Raw genomic sequence first — 20,316 nt, 5'->3', positions numbered from 1 at the left:
CCTAAACACAGGGACTGCTTGTACAGTGACATCGTTAACCCAGGGACTGCCTGTACAGTGACATCCTTAACCCACGGACTGCCTGTACAGTGACATTCTTAACCCAGGGACTGCCTGTACAGTGACATCCATGATCCCAGGACTGCCTGTACAGTGTTGTATGACCTCAAGGTCTTTCAAATTCCCTGAGATCCAAGTGGTCAAGGATGGCGTCCTGTGGGGTAGCAGTACTGTCTGTGGGCCATCAAGAATACGATACTGTATAGTCATATAACTGACAGGCCATTGATAAATGTTATGCAGTGGAATATGAGTACTATATATGAGTACTATTTTTGGACCACTGATACCATCTGCTGGCATGGTGGAATTGTTCAATTTTGTTGTTGAGTTACGATTCAAAATAATCTATAAAGTCAATATAACATTCCTTATACACTGAAGACACCATATTCCAACCTTCCATAAGTTCAGACCGCATGATCCTTGGGTCCTGTAACCGTAACCAAATACCAAGTCTTCAACTGCATTCTGCCATGCGAATAATTCTACGCAGGTAGCGGGAAGTTTAGCATTGCTTTACCATGCAACTGTACACAAGCAAAAGTAGATATAGGCCAGATGTTTTGCTGTAAAACTCTAGGTGTTCATGATTTTAAAAACAAAGGCTATAGCTAATGTAACTATTATCACTATTAAAGCAATAATGGAGTGATATTGTGTGCAGATAGACCCACAGAAGTTATCCGATACCAGGAAGTGTTCTAATTCAAGACACCAATTTAAAACCGAGGAAATAAACTGAATTTCCAGCTGGTGCCTCTGTGGTATTTAAACATGCAATCATTAGGAATGTCTGGCCATTTGTAAATAAGTGTTACCATACTTTTGTATATTTTAGGTCCTTGTTTTAAAACTTTGACATGTATTTTCTGTTTCACCGCCTGTTTGTGATTAAACTGTTCAGCAAGTTAAGATCTAGGACTCCTGCCTCCTTTTTTGGAGGTAACCCTCGCCTCAAACTGCAGGAACCCAAAAAAAATCACTGGCAAGCTTTAGTCCGTCTCTTACTCTGGTCTGCCCTTTGGATGCATTGCTTCCGTCTGTGATAAATGAGCTTTGATACCCTCACAAGGAAACAGATGCACATACTGCAATCCTAAAAGCACAAATACTGCCTTTGGGATGGCATGGCAGCAGCGCAGGTCAGACGTTGCTCTGGGGCTCTTAAGAGAGAGCCAGCTACTGTTGTTTTATGTTTTTGATTATGACTATAAAGTTATATACAAATACAATTCAACAGTCCCAAAGCTCAGTCACCAAAAATTTCAGCTAATGAATGAATTAAAATAAGGCTAAAAATAACAATAAAATACTGCTTGTTTGTTTGTTTTGTTTCGTTTTTTTTTTTTGTTTGTTTGTTTCTTTTTGTCTTTTGGATGGAATTTTGCTGGCATTTTTGTTTTTTAATACTGCTGGCCAAATCACCCCCATCCTCCTGGGGATCAATAAATATATCTCATCTTTAATCTCTGAGCATTATACTTTTCCCTTTTAAAACTTTACATTGTTAGCATTCATGCCATGTGGTAATTATTATTATTATTATTATTATTATTGACGAGTAATTATAGTTAAACCTGACAGAGAGCAGGCTGAAGTGTACGCTAGTGTGTATTGGTGTGTGAGTGGGGGGGGCGGACGGGTAGGTGGGCTGGAACGTGGAATACATTTTGTCGAGTTAACCACCAACTGAGACGCTTAACAGGATGCTGCCAGACGGTCATGACCCAAAAAATAAAAACAAACTATATATGCAGATTTAGCTTCAGACAAATTGTATTTACCAACAAAATTGTGACACCGAATTATTCCGTTAATACTAGGTAATGCCGTAATGACCTGCATATTTTTTTAAAAAGAGTGGATCGGTGAAGCTTTTTTATAACTATATAGATATGCTCTGGTTTTCAAGGCTTGTCTGAATACAGATCAAGGAATTTAAACAGGTTTGGACATTTTTATCCCGTTAAAAAAACTTTGAAGTCTGCGGTGGTGTCGTTTTTTATCTTTTATACGATTTTCCTGGATGACAAATGGAAAAGTCATGGGAGCTTGTGGAAATCTGCCAGAAATATTCGTACTGCAAAGGATGCTGTTGCTTCAGTAACCATAATACAAATTCGTTTTGTTAAACGGTGCAACAATAATTATAATTAAAAAAAAAACAAAAATAACTAACTTCATCCAACCTTTGTTGGAGGACATTGGTATTTACGGACAGCACAATTTCCGGATTACTATGCAATTACACTTGTTCCCGATTATTTTGATTTTGCACATAACGGAATATACCGATTTCCTGCAACGCGTCGTTGCACAGCTGCGGGACCATCGTAAGTATATTTGGGATAATGATGCTCATTGAGGGTATTGAGCTGTGAATGAAGAGCTTTCTGACCATATCTGATGTGCCTGTTTTTACAGCAGTTGTACTGTTATTTAATTCTTCCCTACAGATATAAATCGATTACTATAATGCATAACGCATAGGGAGTCTCGAAGTTTGACAATTTGGACGAGTAGATTCAATCTTAATTGTTTATAGGACTCGTGTTTCTTTGGTTTTGTTGTGTTGATATTTAATCGTCAACTGCGCTAATTATGAAGATAATTAGGTTAGGCAGATACTTCATATTAAAGGAATTGTGGCTTATTTTAAACACGTCGATTAAAAATAATGCAGTTTTACATTATGACAATACATTCCAAACTTCTCGTATGAATCAGGTAATGTTTCCAATATTTGAGAAAGGTCACGTTAGTTAATTACTGTATATTTGTTCGCTCCATCTCAACTAATAATACGTCTACTCTGGGCAGCTTCAGTGATCTTCAAATTATTGGCAAACATTAAAGACCGCAGTGCGCCTTACGTAATAAGGTACAAAAGATGTGCTATTTGAATAATATAAATTTGAAATATAGGACCGTGACTATTGACTAAAAGAGCAAGTAAATTGTTGTATGATTACTTTAAAAACCATTAGGCTACATCATTTGGATGCGTTCCCGTCTTGTCATAAGTGCACATAGGTTATGTACGGTTATTAATTTTATTTCTATAATAAAAAGGATATTCATATCATAGTAATGATTTCAGTTGATTGAATAACTTACATAGCTGATTTAAAACTCACCTATAATTATCAGAAACCATTAAGATAAATTTTAGATTTGTTTTACATGTACAGCTGCGGAAATAATTGAGACCACTGCACATTTTTTAGTTTCACTCATTTCTCAATTTATGGCTCTGCGTCTTTGAATAATACATATTTTTTGGCAAACTGCAGCCTGGTTCTTTGTTTCTCGTTGATGAAGAGCTTCTTCCTTGCTTTATGGGACTTCAGTCCCGCTCTAGGAGCCTGATCCTAACTGTCCTAGCAGTGCACTTCACATCTGCACTTAATGTTTCCAATTCACTTTATGTCATCCTTCGATTCATGTCGGATAAGTTAACGGTCATCTCTGGCATTAGAAAGTCACTTCCACCTTTTACCTGGCTGGTTTCTGGTCGTTCCCAGTTTTTCCTGCCTCACCTTATTCTTGTGTACTGCCATTTTAGAAATTTTGAACCTGGAAGCATCCTGCTGCCCAGCGTAGCCTTCTGCCAACAGAACCAGGATTAAACCAGTATTTAAAAATGCAGATTTGTTTAAAAATATAATGGTCTCCCTTTTTTCGAAAGCTGTATAATAATGAAAAACATTTCATAAAAATGCAAAAAAAAAAAACCAACTATTATACGAGAACTGAGTGCTCAAAATCTAAGCTTTTGGTGGGAACCTGTGAGAACAATATACTTCAGCGCTCATGTTCCGAAATGAGAAGGTCTCCATCACTGTGAATGACAGTGAAGCGGTTGCTCGTTTAGACCTGCACCTGTGAGTGCAGCAGATTCATGCTCAGTGTCACGCAGACACCACCAATGTGCAACTGTAGGGGATGCAGGACCAGATCAAACTAGAGATGCACAGAACTACAGGAAAAAAAAGCCTTTTTATGAACATACAAGCCAACAGAAATTAATCTGGCCCAACATAGGCACACAGGAAACGTGTAACATCAGATCCCTCTACTCCACTAACCCCCCCCCCCCCCCCCCCCCGCCCCCGCAGCAGGGACTCCTGAGGAATTCTGTGGGGAATTGGAGAGGGACCGCGGCTGCCTGACATGTTCACGCACCAATGGCTGCCTGACATGCAAGCCCCGGTACTTTTTCCTCCTGGTGCGCCATGACATGAGGCAGACGGGCCTGTGTCTGCTCTCTTGCCCCAACGGATACTATCACACCCGCTCTCGAGACGTCAACAAGTGCATGAGTAAGTCCTGCTGATTGGGTCAGAGAGATAACCAGAAAATATCAGACTGATAAATCGGACTGTAGAAGAGGTGGGTCTAAGCAACTAGAGGAGGTGGGACCAAGACATCTGATTGGTTGGTCCTGCCTCCTCTACAATATGACTGGTTATGTCTCTGAACCAATCGGTTTCTTTTTCTACATTTTTGCAAAACTCCCATGAGGTAGGAGAGGAAGTGATTGAAATCTGTAAGGCTGCATGAGTGTCTGGAGTGATGACGAGTGATCTCCATAAATGCAAGTAAGACGGTGCCCCTCCCTCTGTCCCAGAGTGCCACCTGGACTGCGACTGCAACTTCACAGGCACCTTCTGCACACGGTGCAGGGAAGGGCAATATCTGCACCGAGGGAAGTGCCACAGGGGCTGCCCAGAAGGGCTGGTGCCAGACAGCACGTTGTGGGAGTGCATCCCTGCTAAAGGTGTGCAACTGAGGAAACTCCCTCCCCCTTACAGTGATGTCACTGGGAACAGTAATGCAACTATTGCACACTAATGCGTCACTCTCATAAATCAATACTGCATAACTGTATGGAGGTCTGTGCTATTCTATTGCGTTAGTTTGTGAATAATAACATTTATTTACTTAAATGCACCTTAACAATCCAGCCTACACCACACTTGTTCTTCACCACTACTTCTGCTGTTCCAGCCTCGGACCTCCAGTCTAAAGTGCTTGGTTTTCATCGCTGTTCTGATAATATCACCCCACAGGGTGATATTATCCTACTAGAGGAAACATTGCAACATTTGTGCACAGTAGTTCTATGTTCATAAAGAGATCGTTAACAAAGCGTCCTCAACAAAACCCCACACCCTAAGCACTACGGCTTGCAAGTACCTTTTTCTTAAAAACCCAACAACTCCTCCTCTCACCCAGCTGGGTCACGTCCATCTCAACCCCAGTAAAGACAACAGGATCTTCTCCCTTCAATATAAACGGGCATTTTCCTGCCTTCTCTGTCTCCCTCAGTGTACTGTGAAGTGAATGAGTGGAGCACCTGGAGCGCATGTTCTCACAGAGGAAGTACGTGTGGATTCAGGGCAGGTGAACAGACGAGGGTTCGACGCATCCTTCAGCTACCATCCAACGGCGGAAATCCCTGTTCTGTCACCTATGAGACCAGAGAGTGTTTCATCAGGAGGAAGAAATGTCCAGGTAGCCAAATGCCTTCAGATAAATACACTAATTTCAGCAGCAAGCAGGATATGCTGTACCCCAAAGACAGTCTGTGTTTTTGCTCCCTCCCAGCACCCTACTGGGAGCAAAAATGTGGACAGTCATGCAGAGAGCCTGGATGGAGCAAAAACATGGAGCATCTGGGGGTTCTCAAGGACCGGGTTGGGAAACACTACTTAAGAGCACGCAGATGGGAACATAAAGAAGTACAACAATGAACTGCTCAAATTTGTCAGCATAATTCCACAAAGTCTGTGTTTGACTCATCATGAAAAGCTAAGGCGTCATCCATTTGCATGGGAATGTATCTGCTGGCTGTAGCTTAATGCCATTCTCACAGCATAATGGGCCTTGCAGCTGACATTCACCACTTATTAAATTAGTTAATTAGTTAGTTAGTGTAAGAGGAAGGACAGTAAACATGACTGCCCATCAGGAATAAGCCAGTGTAATTTAGGGGTCTAATTGGATTAGCACAGTGGTCATCCTGTTTTTTTATATTTTACATTTATTATTTTATCAGTTTCTCATTTTTTAAATTTCCTTTTATTAACTAAAAATGTGTTCCCACATTCTGTCAGCCCCAATCATCGCTAACCTGGAAGATACCGATAATAAGCAATTTAGCACCCCCTGGTGGTATCACAAGGCGTTACACTCATTGCCATGTCCTCCATTCCTTTAAAAAGTGAAGTGATCAGGCATCGCTGACTTACTCTAGCACACAGTGCACAACAACGAAACTTGTCCCCTGCAATTAACCCATATGTGACATCGTGATGTAGCAGGGGGCAGCTAATTCAGGGAGCAGTTCCTTGCTTGTCGGGGATTTGAACCAGTAATCTTTCAATTACAAGTGTGCTTCCCTAAAGAATAAGCCCCCATGGCCCACCACTGAATGTCTATCTTCTTATCTGGATCAGCGTCTTGGGGAGGGTTTTTTGTAAGGAGCCTGTCCACACTGTACACACTGGATAATCACATACATAAAGCAGTAGCCTAACTGTATGTTTTTGAACTGTAGGAAGGATCTTGGATCCCAGTATAAACAGGGGTTACGGCGCAACAGTGTTATGATTATTCTGCCAGCTACAATATTTGAACCTTTCCAGACATGAGAACAGATTCCTACCGCGCTGTGGAAGAGCACACAAGCTCTGCAGACAGGCACTACAAGCAGGAATCACGCCCCTAACCTTGCAGCTGTGAAGCTACAGTGCTACTCACCACACCACCTGCTCCCGCACATCCCCCAAAACTGATTATGTGGAAGAAGAACAACGCTAGCAGAACCAAAGGGAGTTACAAATTATTTAACACTGGTGTAAATCTCACTGCTGAGTCAGAGGAGTAAATCCATAGCCAGCGGACTTGTGATGTCCTCAGGCTCGGTGTTTTAGCTGGAATGTCATCCTGTCCCATTTCAGCTGTTTCTAACGCTGGTCACCATTCTGTTTGTGTTCTTCTGTACAGGGAGACTGCACAGAGAAAAACAGAGCGGCAGGAAGAGAAAGTGGGAAGGTGAAAATATGCGACTGAAAGGAGAGGGAGGCAACGGCAGAAAAAAGACACGGGGGACTCAGCAAACGCATACAGCACACAATATAGAGGCGGCAGGGGGGCAGAACGGGAGTCAGCACGGGAGTCAGCACGGGAGTCAGCACCTAATAACAGATGGCACACAATAACATCAACCACTGTGCCAAGCGCTGCAGACAGGCAGAGGTGGAACATTCAGGTCCAGAAAGTACAAATCCAGACCAAGGTTTTGTTTCAACCAACCAATTTAGCATAGAGAGTCGCAATCAATGAGTACTCAATTGGTTGGTTGAAAGAAAACCTTGGTCTGGATTTGTACCTTATGGACTTCAACTTCCCACCTCTGCAGATAGGAATACTGTTGTAAAGTTAATAATACAATGTATGTGCATGACAGACAATGTTAACCATTCAGGGAAAAACAATCACTGCAAGAATCCTAGCTCTCCAAGTCGGAATGAGGGATACAGCGTACACACATATTCAGAATGGGAATATTTATATACTTTTGCTGCATATGTAAAGTAACGCAACAAAATATAATTAATGCCGGTGTAGAATGACTCTACTTCTGTTGCTGCATTTGCATATCTTACATACTTATATTTGTATGTGAACATCTCCAATATACACATTCAATAAAAATCTGAGTTTTCCATTTCTTAGACGCTGTGAATTATTCTAAAATATTTTTTCGAAACAGTTTTAGAACATTATATTTACATTTTATATTGACATTTAACAGATTTTTTTCTATGTCCACTTTGCTGCTTAAAACAATACGGTTAATTTACCGTACCCAACCAAGCGACGGGAGTGAGTTTCTAAAGACTAAACCCAAATGTCACAGATGGGATCAAGACAACGCAGCAGGCTGCAAAAAGCTGTTTAAGATACTCTCCATTGGTATCCCCGGATATCTGGCATCGAATTTTGTAGTGCGTAGCGTCGTAAGTAAACGCGATTGCGTCATCGCGTTGCGTGTGACGTCCGAGTGTTTTTTTAGGGAACAAGAGAAAGTAGGGGTAGGAAAGGGATTCTGTTAAATCCGTAATCAGGCTGTAATAATCGTAAATATCGTTGCGTGACTAACTGGTTACAGATGACGGGAACTGCGGCTTGCTGAGGGGCGCAGGATTCGTGACAGGTGAGCTGGGGGTGTGCTTGGACGCAGTGAGCGGCGTAGGGTGGGCTGTGATGGCCGAAGCTGGTCATACACACAACAGGTTTTATTGTTACGGCTGGGCATGAAAGACGCGAGGCCGCCGAGGTGCTTCTGCCTCTGCCGACGGACCGATCCTATCCGCTGGCCTGGTTATGACTGGGCCGTTTTGAGGTCTGAGGCATGTTTTTATATCCCTTCTGGTTTCGGTTGCGGGTTAGTCATTTTTAATTTTTTTGTTTGTTCTTATTGGGCTTGTGACACCTCCTCCTCCATTTCAATGAGCTGGTGCTGCCAGGCTATCTTGGAGACAAAGACAAGCCGGGATCTGAGCACCATCGAGCTCCTGGAAGCGGGCCGGGCGGCATTGCGCGGTTCGGCCAGCGAGTACGGTCCTTTAGGGGTCATTTTTGGTCCGGCGCCTCGATGCACCTTCCGGCTGACCGCACGCGCACCCGGATGGCCGCGCTGTCCTCCGTTAAGTGCCACTTTAAATTGGGTCGCAGTTACAGTGTTTCTCACTTAAGGCCGCCGGATCGTTTTGATTTCATTATCAAAACACCAGCGATCAGTTTTTTTTCTTCAGTACTCCAGGGACCAGGAGCCCCACCCTCTTTAGTATTATTGTACCATTCAGAAGTGTGTGTGAAGGTTTTTTTTATTTGGTTATTTAAAATACCTGTCATAGACCGAAGGTCAAACCCGTTCAGCTGGTTTTAATTGGTTTTCGTCTTTTTAAAATCACGTTGTTTCTTCGCCGTAGTTTTATTTCGACTCTATTTCTTTTCCTGGCCGATTTGTAACTGCAGTTAATACTCGCTTTTGAATACAACGCGACTAAACAGAAATTTTCCCAAGTCGAATCCGATGCATTTCCATCACTGTCCTAACGTTTTGTCATGATGGTTTTGCTGGAATCTGTTAAGGATACTCAAGGGTTGCTATGGCTTGTGGGGTATATTACTAGATTAGATTACTTATAATAATTGGGTTATACACTACTCACAAAAATACTTTCGGGTGATATTTCAGAATGAACCTAAAATTCACTATAACCTTACTATACTATAACAGGTGAACTTAATGTGACCTTCCCTGAACTTTTGAATGCACATGTCCAACTGTTCAATGTTTCAGCTTGTACATAATTTTCTGTTCTCTAACAAGGACCTTAACAGCAAAATTCACAACAGGTGTTTGATCCATGAATCGACCAATACATTTCCTGGTTCCATAAGAACTGGTATTCAAACAGTCCTCCTCGTCAAGCTGTTCACATTTTGACATCATGAGACTAAGACGACGCCTAACAATTGAGCACCAGTACCTCGCCATCGCGAGGCTTCAAACAGGATGTTCTCAGACGTAAGTGGCCACTGAGCTTAGAGTGTCATCAGCAGGTTGCAACAGAGATACAGAGAGACTGTAAGGGTCACAGAAAGGCATAGAAGTGGACAAGCCCATACTACCTGAATAACATCATTAATCCAGTCATTGTGCCACTGCATGAACAACACAGGCCTAATTTCATCTTCATGGACGACAACGCTCCAGCTCATCCAGGTTGGCTCATTAGGTAACGGCTGCTGGAGATTGGGGTACCTCAAATGGAGTGGCCTGCACTTTCTCCAGACCTGAATCCCATAGAAACCCTATGGGATCAGCTGAGTCGCCGTACACAGGCTCATAACTCTGTACCCCAGAACCTCAATGACCTGAGGGCTGCCCTTCAAGAAGAGTGGGATACCGTGCCTCAGCAGACAATAAGTCGACTTGTGAACAGCATGAGACGCCGTTGTCAAGCTGTAATTGATGCTCAAGGGCACATGACACGTTATTGAGACATTGACATTTTTGTTGTGGTACATTCACCACTGCTGTTGGCATTTGTTTCCATAAATTGTTTGAGATGAGGAAATCACCATTGCATGATTTTACTTAAATCCCCTACTTTCATGATGTAAAAAGTTCACACTACAGCGATATTATATTTTCCTCAAATTTCACCCGAAAGCCAAATATTCCTAACTGTTTGTGAGTAGTGTATATTACTTTATATTTTCTCTGACTTGCGCATGCTGCTTTCATAAACGTTGGTGTTTCTACAGCCGAAATATAGATACTCAGAGAAATTGTAATAAGATCTTCACCCAGAAATATGTTTGCGGTTTTCTGTTGGTATTACTCCACAGATATTCCAAATTTAATACATGCATAAACAGGAATTTACCTGGATTACGACTGTGAGCAACCAACACGCCTACTCACCTTGCATAGCTTATTCTGAAACAAGAAGCAAAAGAACCTGCTTTATGTAATGTAAATTCTTTGATGAGATTTAAGATGGTATTCATGGGTGATCAGAGTAAAGAGAATGCCACCTCACTTTAAATTTGAAGAAATTAAGTCATATTTTACAGCTGTAGCTAGAACTGTGACTCATATTAGCTTGAATGACAGATAGCAGCGTGTCACCGGAGTTCTGACAATCAGCACAACATAAGGCAACTAAAGTTTCCAAAGAGGCCGTACAGTCTGTGCTCAAATCGCACGTGCATTGGTTTCTGAATTTGCTAAAATTAATGTGCTATGAGGGAATAGTATAAAAAAAAACATACTAAACATAGACAAACTACCAGTGCAAACTGCAAAGTGAAGTCACTGTCACAAGTCTAAACTTATTGACATGGATGGATATGTAACAGAATTAGTTACTTAACACCACAAAAAGCACAGTTTCAAAAACTACAGTAGACCAGTCAGCACCTTTGTGATCCGGTCTCAACAACTCATCACAAGTGTCGTGAGTTTCACTGTGCTGGAATTTGCTCGGAGCTGTTCTGAATGCAAAGGGTGGTCATGATCCTTGATATTAAAATATTGTTACATGTTTCCGTTACTTTTGTCCGTCACCTGTATCTGGGTCATGGTATGACGTTTGGATAAGAGACTCCAGATCTGCCAGCAATTTAAAGGTTTTTCTGAACGATTACAAGTTTTGTGCATGTTTAATGCCTCGCAAATACCTATCAAAAATAGAGCACCCCTAGGGTTTGGGCCTCTGCTAGATAACCCGAGTCTATCTGCTCTGAAGTGCATTGATGTGTCTTGTGCAGGATGGCTGGCTGTGGTGAGGTTGACCAGTCTGTCAACATGCTTCCTTCAAGCCGGAAAGGAGGTGGGGAGGCGTGCTCTGGCCCGGGCAGCTCGTCCCCCGCCCTTCCAGTCCCGGAGTGCGCCATCTGCCTGCAGACCTGTGTCCACCCGGTGCGGCTCCCCTGCCGGCACGTGTTCTGCTTCCTGTGCGTGAAGGGTGCCTCCTGGCAGAGCAAGAGGTGCGCCCTCTGCAGGCAGGAGGTCCCCGAGGATTTCCTGGAGCGGCCCACCTTACTGTCACCCGAGGAACTGAGGGCGGCGGGCCGTGGCCACGGGGACTACGCCTGGTACTACGAGGGCCGCAACGGCTGGTGGCAGTATGACGAACGCACCAGCCGCGAGCTGGAGGACGCCTACGCCAAGGGCAAGAAGAGCACAGAGATGCTGATCGCTGGCTTCCTGTATGTGGCGGACCTGGAGAACATGGTGCAGTACCGCCGTAACGAACATAGCCGGCGCCGCAGGATGAAGCGGGACATCGTGGACATCCCCAAGAAGGGGGTAGCGGGACTCCGCCTGGACACAGAGACAGGGGCAGCAACACCCGATCGGGACAGCTCGGCCGACGGCGCGGACGCTGCAGGATCGCAGGCAGGGTCTGTCCAGGCCCCCACTAGCCCCACATCCCCCTCCACTGACAGCAGCTCTGTCGAGAGCTCCCTCGCCCAGCTGCACATTTCCCTGCCGGCCAGGCAACATCAGCCCAGGGCTGAGGAGGAGGAGGATGAGGACGAAGAGGACGAAGGTGGGGAAGTTGCCCCAAACACCTCTGTGGACGAGTCTGAGTCAGGGAGCAGCGAAGAAGAGGAATATGAGTACTACGGACGGGAGGAAGCCGACCACGACAGAGCACCAAGTAGGCAGGGATTGCCACTGCAGGTTAATTTAAGAGAGAGCCAGGGGGATTTGTCGCCCCCTGGTGCTGAGTCGTCCAGCAGCAGCGGTGGGGCTGGGAGCAGCAGTAGGTCAAGGAGACCCGATGGTCAGTGTACTGTGACTGAAGTGTAACCTTTGACCTTCCTGGTCTCAAACCAACCCAACAACTGGAACAAGAAAGTTGCACTAAACAAGGTTAACCTCCACATTTCTAAAACTTGCTATTGTCTGAGTAACTAGGCACACCTGTGGTGGGAGGGAGGGAAGACCAAACTTACCAATAAAGAAACAAAACTAATAATAATTAAAAAAAAAAAAACTTAATGGAGACCAAGTGTTTTGCGGGAAAAGGTGTCTTTTCAGAGTAAATCTTATGTATCTATTGATAGGGCTGATATTTTTTAGTGGTTTATTTTGTCAGTGTTTAGGCTGTTATGGACTCATTAAAAATGTATATTATGCTATTTCCTTCTGTTGGTGGGTATCCAAAATAATGTCCTAAATGAGTGTGTCATAAGCTAAGCATGGTGTTTGGGTGTTGACTTCATATTCCATCTTAATATTCTATAATATTCATAACACGTGCATGTGTTATCTGAGAAAGGTACCTAAACCTTTTTGGCAGAAGACTCAATTTTTGGTTCTAAGATTTAGTAAATTTTTTTTGGGTCTGGTTTTGGAGTCATAACCTGGAATTGAAGATTTATGTACACTCATCTGACATGTTATTTTTTATTCAGTATTTTTACCTTTTACTACCAATGTTCACTGTCATGTGTTCGCTTCCAAATTGTCTTGCAGTCTTTTAGAAAGTATAGCTTTTCCTCTATTACTTGTTTTACTGTAATATTTTGTTACATGATTTGTAAGTTAACATTAATAAAGTATGTCAATTTCTCATCCAAAATACATGGAGTGTAATGTGGTGTCACAGAGAGCTGGAGTAGGAGCCTGACTGTGGAGCTTTCTCTGAATCCCAAATTTGTTCTGTTGAGTGAACTGGACACCTTTGTGCATGTTAATTTGGGTGTTTTTGTTGCCATCTAGTGGGTGGTTTGTGGTATTGCAAATCACGCGCAGATAATCAGATACAAGGAGAGGCACTTTGACGCAAAGGCACTGTAACTGATTCTGTAGAAAAATCACCTAATATATGCTAGGAGCTTTTGACAATCAGGCCTTATTTAAAAAATGTAAACAATTGGTTTCTGTACATCTTGCAGTCACCTGTCTGCCATCCAAAGGTCAACTATATAAAAATATGCTGAATACTCTTTCCTTTAGGGGGAGCCAGAGAGTCTTTCATTAGAGATATATAAACAAACACAAATGAATCGAGCACATAGGTCAGAAGTGACGCCAGGCTAAGATTTCTGGCAGCCACTTGCTATTTTAGTCGTGTTGCCTGCCAGGCCGGGTAACACGTGGCCAGAAACACTGCTAATGAGCCATTTGCCTTCAGATATCTTGGCTGTGAAGTGTGTGTTTACATGTTGAGTGCTGGTGTGTTGCTGGCGTTTGAGGGCAGAAAAGCAGTATTTTCGGCCACTGAAATGCCATTGACTGGATGTGTTTTGTTTACCTTCCCCTGTAAATTCTAGACACTATTACATGAAAACCCTATGAGGGTAGCTGGTTATATGCTGGAATTGCATTGTTAAAATCGTGTACATTAGGCATCTTAGCCATTGTAATGCTTAGTGATCTGATTTCCCTGTTTGCATTAGTAAGCAGGGATGCCTGAAAAACTGCCCATTGGGTGTAAGTGGACGATATTTTAAACATCTGGACAGCTCAGATTGGGGTGTACAGAAATATCACAAAATGCAATGTATGATTCTATTTATTTATTTATTTTAATAAGTGAAATGCTCATAAGATTTCAATTTATTAAAAATGGAACAAAACCAAACACTCATTTAAGTTTCAGAATAAGGCCAGCTCATAGCTACACATAAATATTTTTATTAAAAACGGAATTATCCTTTTATTTTTGTGTATCGTCACTGACCTATGTGTCATGTGATCCGATTGGACGCAAATGCCCAATGAAGTCCTGCATGGAACTCCGGCAGCTTATAATACAGCGATCGCTGAAGCAGTGGAAGAATCAAACGGGGGATGAATGTACTCAAGTCTGGCACAGAAATAGAGGAGGCCAGGGAAACCGCTGGAATTTCTATGAAGGCATATAGCATTTCCTTTACGCCGCGCGATCCGTTCTTAAAATACGCTGAGTGCGTATTTAGTCCATGGCTGAAGTGCTTCCCACCGCTGCAGAAATATCAGTCCTGCTTATTTACAGAGGGGACATGCAGTCTCTTCCGCGTGTCACATGATGATTGTCTCGGTTTGGCGCGAGAAAGAGCGAGAGGTCTGCTTCCTTCCGGGAGGGCTGGAGCCTAAGGTGGCGCCGGTCACGGTGCCACGGCCTGCCCAGCGGGACGGTAGGCGCTGGTTCATTGGACGGGCAGGACGGGAGAAGGGCCTGGAGACGGGTGCGGAGATGGACACGGTGGTCTCCTGGGGAACATATGGCAAAATTAAATCCTACAAACTACAGCAGGGTATAAGGAATGAAGGCATGCAATCAGTTTTAAATCACTAGTAAGGAAGTCAAACTGGGTAGCAAGAAAAATAGAAAAAAATAACATCTTCAGCGTCAAACTGTGAGGAAAAACTCCTGGAGTTTGTTTAAAAAGAATGTGGATCCTGCTTAGATCAGATCACTGGGAGACTAACTGTGACAGTTCTGCCACGATTCTGAAACCGTCCTGCATGGACAGATCTCAACTTGAATGAATCAGAGGCAAGAAAGAAAGTTAAGGTTGAAAAATCCTCACTGTGGGCATATTAGTTTGTGTAGGGGTCAGCCTGTTTGGGAGAGGGCCTGTAATATCTGCCAGTTGTGTGAGTGTTTGCCTGGATGTGGCATGAACTGACCTCCTTTGCAGCTTTTGAGCTCCAAGCGTTTCTACAAGAGCTGGACTGATTCTGAAGTTGCAGCATGTCTACCAGCTTGACGATGTCATCGATCTGGTTCACAGGAAGCACGGACGAGCCATTCTGGTAGAGACCACAGTCACTGGGCTGCCGGGACCCCACAGAATTCCCCCAGCTGTTCATGGCTTCCTCCATTATCTGCTGGGTGTGGGAAGGTCCCTGCTGTTCCAAACGCCCCCCCTCAAATATGGGGCCCTTGACGAAAATCCCAGTAAATTCTACCTTTTTCCCCGCCACAGTCCTGTTTCTCTGAGGGCTTTGGATTTTAGTGCTTGCCATGGTGGTGGTGCCCTTGCCATTCATCTGGTCTCCTTTATGGCCAGTCAGCTGTAATTGCCCCCTGGAGCATTTTGAACTGATAACGTTAGAACGTCTTTGAAATCCAGTATCTGAACTGCTTTTCTGGGCCGACATTTTTAACTTGCCAGGAGAGCAGCAGGCTCCGTCTTTGGCTCCGACAGACATGACGGTGGTGACGTGCCCAGAGTCCAACAGGGTCTTCCCTTCATTTTCTTTTAGCATCTCTCCAAATTTCCTGAGCACAGAGGGGCTGACGCATTTCTGTCCTAAGAATGAACATGGACCAACACACTTCCTGTCAGGGCTGGACTGTGGAACAGGAAGTTGAGTTTCTGAGCTGTCTGGGTGCCAGAAATTGGCAGAAGGGTGAGTGGTCTTCATCTTGTCAGGGAAGCTTGACATATCGTACCACTGGCCACCTGGTAAAGACATTTTATTCCTCCTGTTATTTTCTTCTTCCGGTCCTACTTTGCCCATTGTTGACAAAGTTTCTTTCTTGAGGCTGAAGAAGAAACAAACTAGTCAATAAAATTAACACATTAGGTCAAACAATAAAGTTTAAAGATCTCTGTTATCATTCAAAGGGTAAAATATCAGGAGGTTTGAAAATTAATCCTGTCAGAACTTTAAGTGCCAGCTTATGCCACGATCATCCATGTTTTGTAAGACCAAGAAAGTTGTAACTATTCTGAAGATGAACAAAAAGAAAGATTTAAACCCAGCTTTGACAAATTTATTTAGTTTAACTATGGCAGATTCTACCAAGAAAAAAAAATTAACTGAAAATAACCTAAGGTGTCCCAACATTAGGTATCTCTGTTTCATTACCTTGTATCTTCAGAAATGTTTCTTATCTCATTCTGGTAGCTGTAGACCTGTTCATTAACTCTGGCAATCTCATCCAGCGCCTTAGGTGAAACAAATATGAGACTGAGTGCTGGTAAGACAGAGATACGGAGACACAAAAATGTTGAGAGAGAGACTTACTGTGTTGAATGATGTGTTTTTCTTATTCTCGTACTTGCAGTCGGGTTGGATGCTCTGGAGGTTGTAGGATGACATGCTGGGATATGCAGGATGTTCAGATGTTTGTCCCAGACAGCAGTGAAGCATTTCTTCCAGTTCCCTCATAGCACGCTCCTGCCCGTCGTCACCATTGTGTTTTCTTGGGAAACTGCAACCATTGCTGTTGCAAATTATAGGACTACCAAAATCATAGTTACTACAATCGACATGATTGTCCCAGCCGTTGCTATGGTCACTAAACAGGACACTGTTGGCACTATTGGTGTAGCCAGCTGGCTTATCTCTCTGGCTGTCGTTAAGAGGATAGGGAGGGTGACAGGTGCCGTTACTACAGTGAAGGAGGGAGTCATGGTTTCCATGGTTATGTTGATAAACAGTGAGGCCATCGCCATGGTGATTAAAGGTGGAGACTGTGGAATGCAGGCTGCCATTAAGGATGATGGGGTCTGACTTGTGTCCCGGTCCAGTCTCTGTCTCCTTGCGGCGGGCTTTGACCTCATTATATAGCTGAAATATTAACACACAAAAACATATGAGACACACACACATACAAACCCATATACAACAAAACAGAGGTCTTAGTAAACACACTAACAGTATTTTTTTTTTGTGTTATATGAGATTTTAACCCTTAAGAACAGGGCTGCCCACCCCTGCTCCTGGAAACCTACCCACCCCCCCCTGAAGAGCTTAGGTGCAGCCCTTCAGTGAGCCCTGTGGGGTGGTAGGGCTCCAGAAGTAGGAAAAAGCTGCCCTGCTTTAGAAACTTGGCATTAATATTTTTTTCTTTAAAGTTTTAGAGGAAGGTGTGCTGTATTTATCGATTCCCAAATATATTTGCATATTTGTTTGGTGATTATTGTACTTCTTAGCATCAGATTTATTATACGTTATAAATAAGGTGGACTTTTGCACGAGTTACTGGAATGGTTTCCAGGTGATTTCTGATTATTTCCTAAGTGTTTTTCGTATGATGATAAGAAGTGAGAAGTAGATGCTTAGGAATCCTTTAATCCTCTGCTGATTTTAGCATACCACATTTGAAGGTGGCCACTTGAGATCAGCTTACCTCCTCGATGTTCCTCTGCATGTCCTTCAGCTCTCTCTCCCACTCCTTGCACTCAGCATCGAAGCTGTCCAGCCCCTCCGCCGTCTCCTGCACCCAGCACGGCCCGCGGGGCTCCACACAGCAATGCAGGTCCATGGCAACTGCGTTTGTCAGAAGGATACCTTGTGCTTTCCCAACAGCTAGAGGGCGCCTCTCGACGGTCACTGCTCCAAATGAGCTTTCTCTTCCTTTTAGTTATATAACAGAGAGGGAAAAAAGCGGCTACATTGACTCTTCCCAGAAGAAGTGGTTGGGAGATGGATATTATTTATTTATGACAATATATGAAATGATCACATTATTCTGAGTTTCGGTCGTATTGGTAGGAAGGCATACACTGTGCTGAAGGCCTAGAATGTACATTTTACCAAGCAAAGTACTCAATATAATCAAATAAGGGGCAGTTTTATAGATACAGTTATGCTGTTACATTCTCATTTATTGGGGAAATAAAACTTCTATAGCTGTGTGATAAGAAATCAATTATTTCATTTACTATTCCGGCGACTGTCTAACTTTTTTTAGCTACATAACTTCCGCCGATTGATTGTATTATTAGGCGTCGTTATTTCCACAATTGATGCCATTCTCTAAATTCGACTAGAAGTATTTCGATTTTCCTACGGTAAAATATGTCACATATGACCTCAACAGAATTAACATCCCAGAAGGAAAGCTAAGAGTCGGGATGTGTAAGTGGTGCCAGAATAGATGCAGTGATGTAAGAACTTGGGATATTTTCAGCCTGTCACTAAGCGTCGTGTCTTTCCTGACGATGCCAACAGTATCGTGGATGGATTGTAAACAGGCTGCACTGGGATCGACGCCATCACACATATTTAACACAGCAGTCCGCAGCCAAAATATATTAGATGGTTACTAACAATTCATAACAGCGTTACTAACTCACATTGACAGTGCACTAATAAAACGAGACAGCACTTCTTTTGTATAGACTATGACCCTATATTGATATTTATGTAAGCCTATTATAAAAACTGTTATAACATTTATACTTTCGATTTATTCAATAAAGGCATTTGAACAAGCATTGCAAGTTTCAAATATATCTGTGTTTTGTGCAAAAGAGTCGAAACACTTAACCGAAATGAATGCTACTCGAGTTCTTTGTGTTTGTTATTAGTGTTCTTTATTTTGTCCTTAAAGGCAACCTCTTTCATATGTTAATTAATTAACTAGTTAATAATCAAAGCATTTCATACTAATGATGACCGGACGATAAAAACACAGATTACAAGTAGTCTGCCTTAACACTCACCGTCTCCTGACGACGCTTTCGGACTTCTGACAGCCGGTGCAGGTCCTCACTTTCCTGACTCGGATCTGGGTCGAAAAGCGCTTCGATCAGCCTCTAACCCGGGAAAAATTCTAGAAGATTTCCGAAGGGTGAGCTGCTCCAGCCCACGCCTTCTTATATGTGGTGACCCTGGGGCATGAAGATCCACCCCAAGGAGTCGGGATCTGGTGTTATTTCGTCAGTTGTTTCATCAACAGGCGTCACAGCTGGAAATATATTTACGCCACCAGAAAAAGATTCATACATTGTAGCGGCGATTAGTATAAAGGAGCCGGTGTTGCTGCTCCGTTTTAAGGGTGCAGACGGGGTCCCATGACCCGCTGTTGTCAAAAGCATGTGGCCCTGGCGTCAGTAGTTGTTTATGGTATGTGTCCGGGCCGATCGCCGAAAATACCCCGGCGCCCGTGATGTTTCATCGGTCAACCACACGTTACAATTTATTCCTTTTTAACATGTGTCGTTACTAGTGAGGATTGCCCTGCAGCCCTTCCTAAACCACATATAGCGCTTTCGCCTGTTGCATTAGCAACTGGGGGACTTTGCAGAGAATGGAATTCACTTTATAAAACAGCCTAAAACAGCTGTCTGTCATCCTTTTTGCATGAAAATTACATGATTTACGTTATTCATTTAATCGGTGAATTTAAACTGGTTGACTGTATTAATCACATCAAGTAAACTTACACTAAGAGACTACAAATTCATTTCGTTCTGAACTATTAAGCACAATTTCTTGATGTATAGGTGTACTTCCTTTGACGCTAGCTAGCTTACATTTTAAAATAACTGAACTGATTGTTTGGCCAGTTGTACATTTACGCTACTTAAAATCACACAAGAAAGTAATGCATAATCTGTACCACATTACCTACTGACGTTATTTACTCTCATTTCTCTGTGAAACAACATCCATTACAATTGGTAAAGTACAGGAAGCGGGTGAACTTTTTCAGGAATGAAACAGCTTGCAGTGCAGTTAGTTGCCAGACTATTTCTCTGCGACGTCAACCGCAAGTGATACCGAAGTAAACCCTTTCGGTTCGCTTTGGATACCGTATTGTATAGTGTATTATACCATGTACGTTTCGTATTTATGCTATTCTTTGGCGAGCTTTTCAGTGCACTCAAATTCCTCTTACCTCTGTGGGTCATTCAGTTCCTTTCATAAAGCTACACTCTCTGCTCACCTCTAACAGGGACCGTGTGTCTCAGTAGCTACGCTCTGGT

At 43.1% G+C, this 20,316-nt stretch overlaps 3 protein-coding genes across 5 annotated transcripts; 2 read left to right on the top strand and 1 right to left on the bottom strand.

The window, feature by feature from the left end:
• Positions 1–1,719: 1,719 nt before the first annotated feature.
• LOC111841354 (R-spondin-3-like) lies at positions 1,720–7,798 on the top strand. Of its 2 annotated transcripts, XM_023807048.2 has the most exons (6): positions 1,720–2,396; positions 4,182–4,385; positions 4,694–4,843; positions 5,395–5,580; positions 5,674–5,807; positions 7,075–7,278. In XM_023807048.2, exons 1-6 carry the CDS (start codon positions 2,303–2,305, stop codon positions 7,138–7,140), a joined length of 834 nt encoding a protein of 277 aa, XP_023662816.2. In that variant the 5' UTR covers positions 1,720–2,302; the 3' UTR covers positions 7,141–7,278. The 2 variants fall into 2 exon arrangements, with proteins under 2 accessions (XP_023662816.2, XP_023662815.2); XM_023807047.2 differs by lacking the exon at positions 5,674–5,807 and having other exon boundaries at positions 1,721–2,396; positions 7,075–7,798.
• A 298-nt stretch (positions 7,799–8,096) lies between these two features.
• On the top strand, positions 8,097–13,243 carry LOC111841353 (E3 ubiquitin-protein ligase rnf146-like). 2 transcript variants are annotated; one of them, XM_023807046.2, is made up of 2 exons: positions 8,097–8,287; positions 11,419–13,243. In XM_023807046.2, the coding sequence occupies exon 2, from the start codon at positions 11,420–11,422 to the stop codon at positions 12,464–12,466; it is 1,047 nt and encodes a 348-aa protein (XP_023662814.1). In that variant the 5' UTR covers positions 8,097–8,287; position 11,419; the 3' UTR covers positions 12,467–13,243. The 2 variants fall into 2 exon arrangements, with proteins under 2 accessions (XP_023662814.1, XP_023662813.2); XM_023807045.2 differs by lacking the exon at positions 8,097–8,287 and adding an exon at positions 8,307–8,476.
• A 918-nt stretch (positions 13,244–14,161) lies between these two features.
• LOC111841260 (uncharacterized) lies at positions 14,162–20,069 on the bottom strand. The gene is made up of 6 exons (XM_023806870.2): positions 19,051–20,069; positions 17,733–17,959; positions 16,625–17,170; positions 16,466–16,545; positions 15,278–16,139; positions 14,162–14,857 (listed from the first exon to the last, which is right to left on the bottom strand). Exons 2-6 carry the CDS (start codon positions 17,865–17,867, stop codon positions 14,666–14,668), a joined length of 1,815 nt encoding a protein of 604 aa, XP_023662638.2. The 5' UTR covers positions 17,868–17,959; positions 19,051–20,069; the 3' UTR covers positions 14,162–14,665.
• Positions 20,070–20,316: the final 247 nt, after the last annotated feature.

The sequence above is a fragment of the Paramormyrops kingsleyae genome, chromosome 19 (genome assembly GCF_048594095.1).
Source record: "Paramormyrops kingsleyae isolate MSU_618 chromosome 19, PKINGS_0.4, whole genome shotgun sequence".
In the NCBI taxonomy this organism is placed as follows: domain Eukaryota; kingdom Metazoa; phylum Chordata; class Actinopteri; order Osteoglossiformes; family Mormyridae; genus Paramormyrops; species Paramormyrops kingsleyae.
The sequence above is the reverse complement of the archived record's forward strand: the minus strand, read 5'-3'. Positions and strand labels throughout refer to the sequence as shown.

Excerpts from the sequence above, each read along its gene's own strand:
- LOC111841354 (XM_023807047.2), top strand. The coding sequence starts at position 2,303 with ATGCAATTACACTTGTTCCCGATTATTTTGATTTTGCACATAACGGAA. Across the intron at positions 2,397-4,181 it reads TGCACAGCTGCGGGACCATC|CAGGGACTCCTGAGGAATTC; the intron begins GTAAGTATATTT and ends CCGCCCCCGCAG. Across the intron at positions 4,386-4,693 it reads AGACGTCAACAAGTGCATGA|AGTGCCACCTGGACTGCGAC; the intron begins GTAAGTCCTGCT and ends CCTCTGTCCCAG.
- LOC111841353 (XM_023807045.2), top strand. The coding sequence starts at position 8,388 with ATGAAAGACGCGAGGCCGCCGAGGTGCTTCTGCCTCTGCCGACGGACC. Across the intron at positions 8,477-11,418 it reads TATGACTGGGCCGTTTTGAG|GATGGCTGGCTGTGGTGAGG; the intron begins GTCTGAGGCATG and ends TGTCTTGTGCAG.
- LOC111841260 (XM_023806870.2), bottom strand. The coding sequence starts at position 17,867 with ATGGACCTGCATTGCTGTGTGGAGCCCCGCGGGCCGTGCTGGGTGCAG. Across the intron at positions 16,546-16,624 it reads AAAACACATCATTCAACACA|GCGCTGGATGAGATTGCCAG; the intron begins GTAAGTCTCTCT and ends GTTTCACCTAAG. Across the intron at positions 16,140-16,465 it reads AACATTTCTGAAGATACAAG|CCTCAAGAAAGAAACTTTGT; the intron begins GTAATGAAACAG and ends TTTCTTCTTCAG.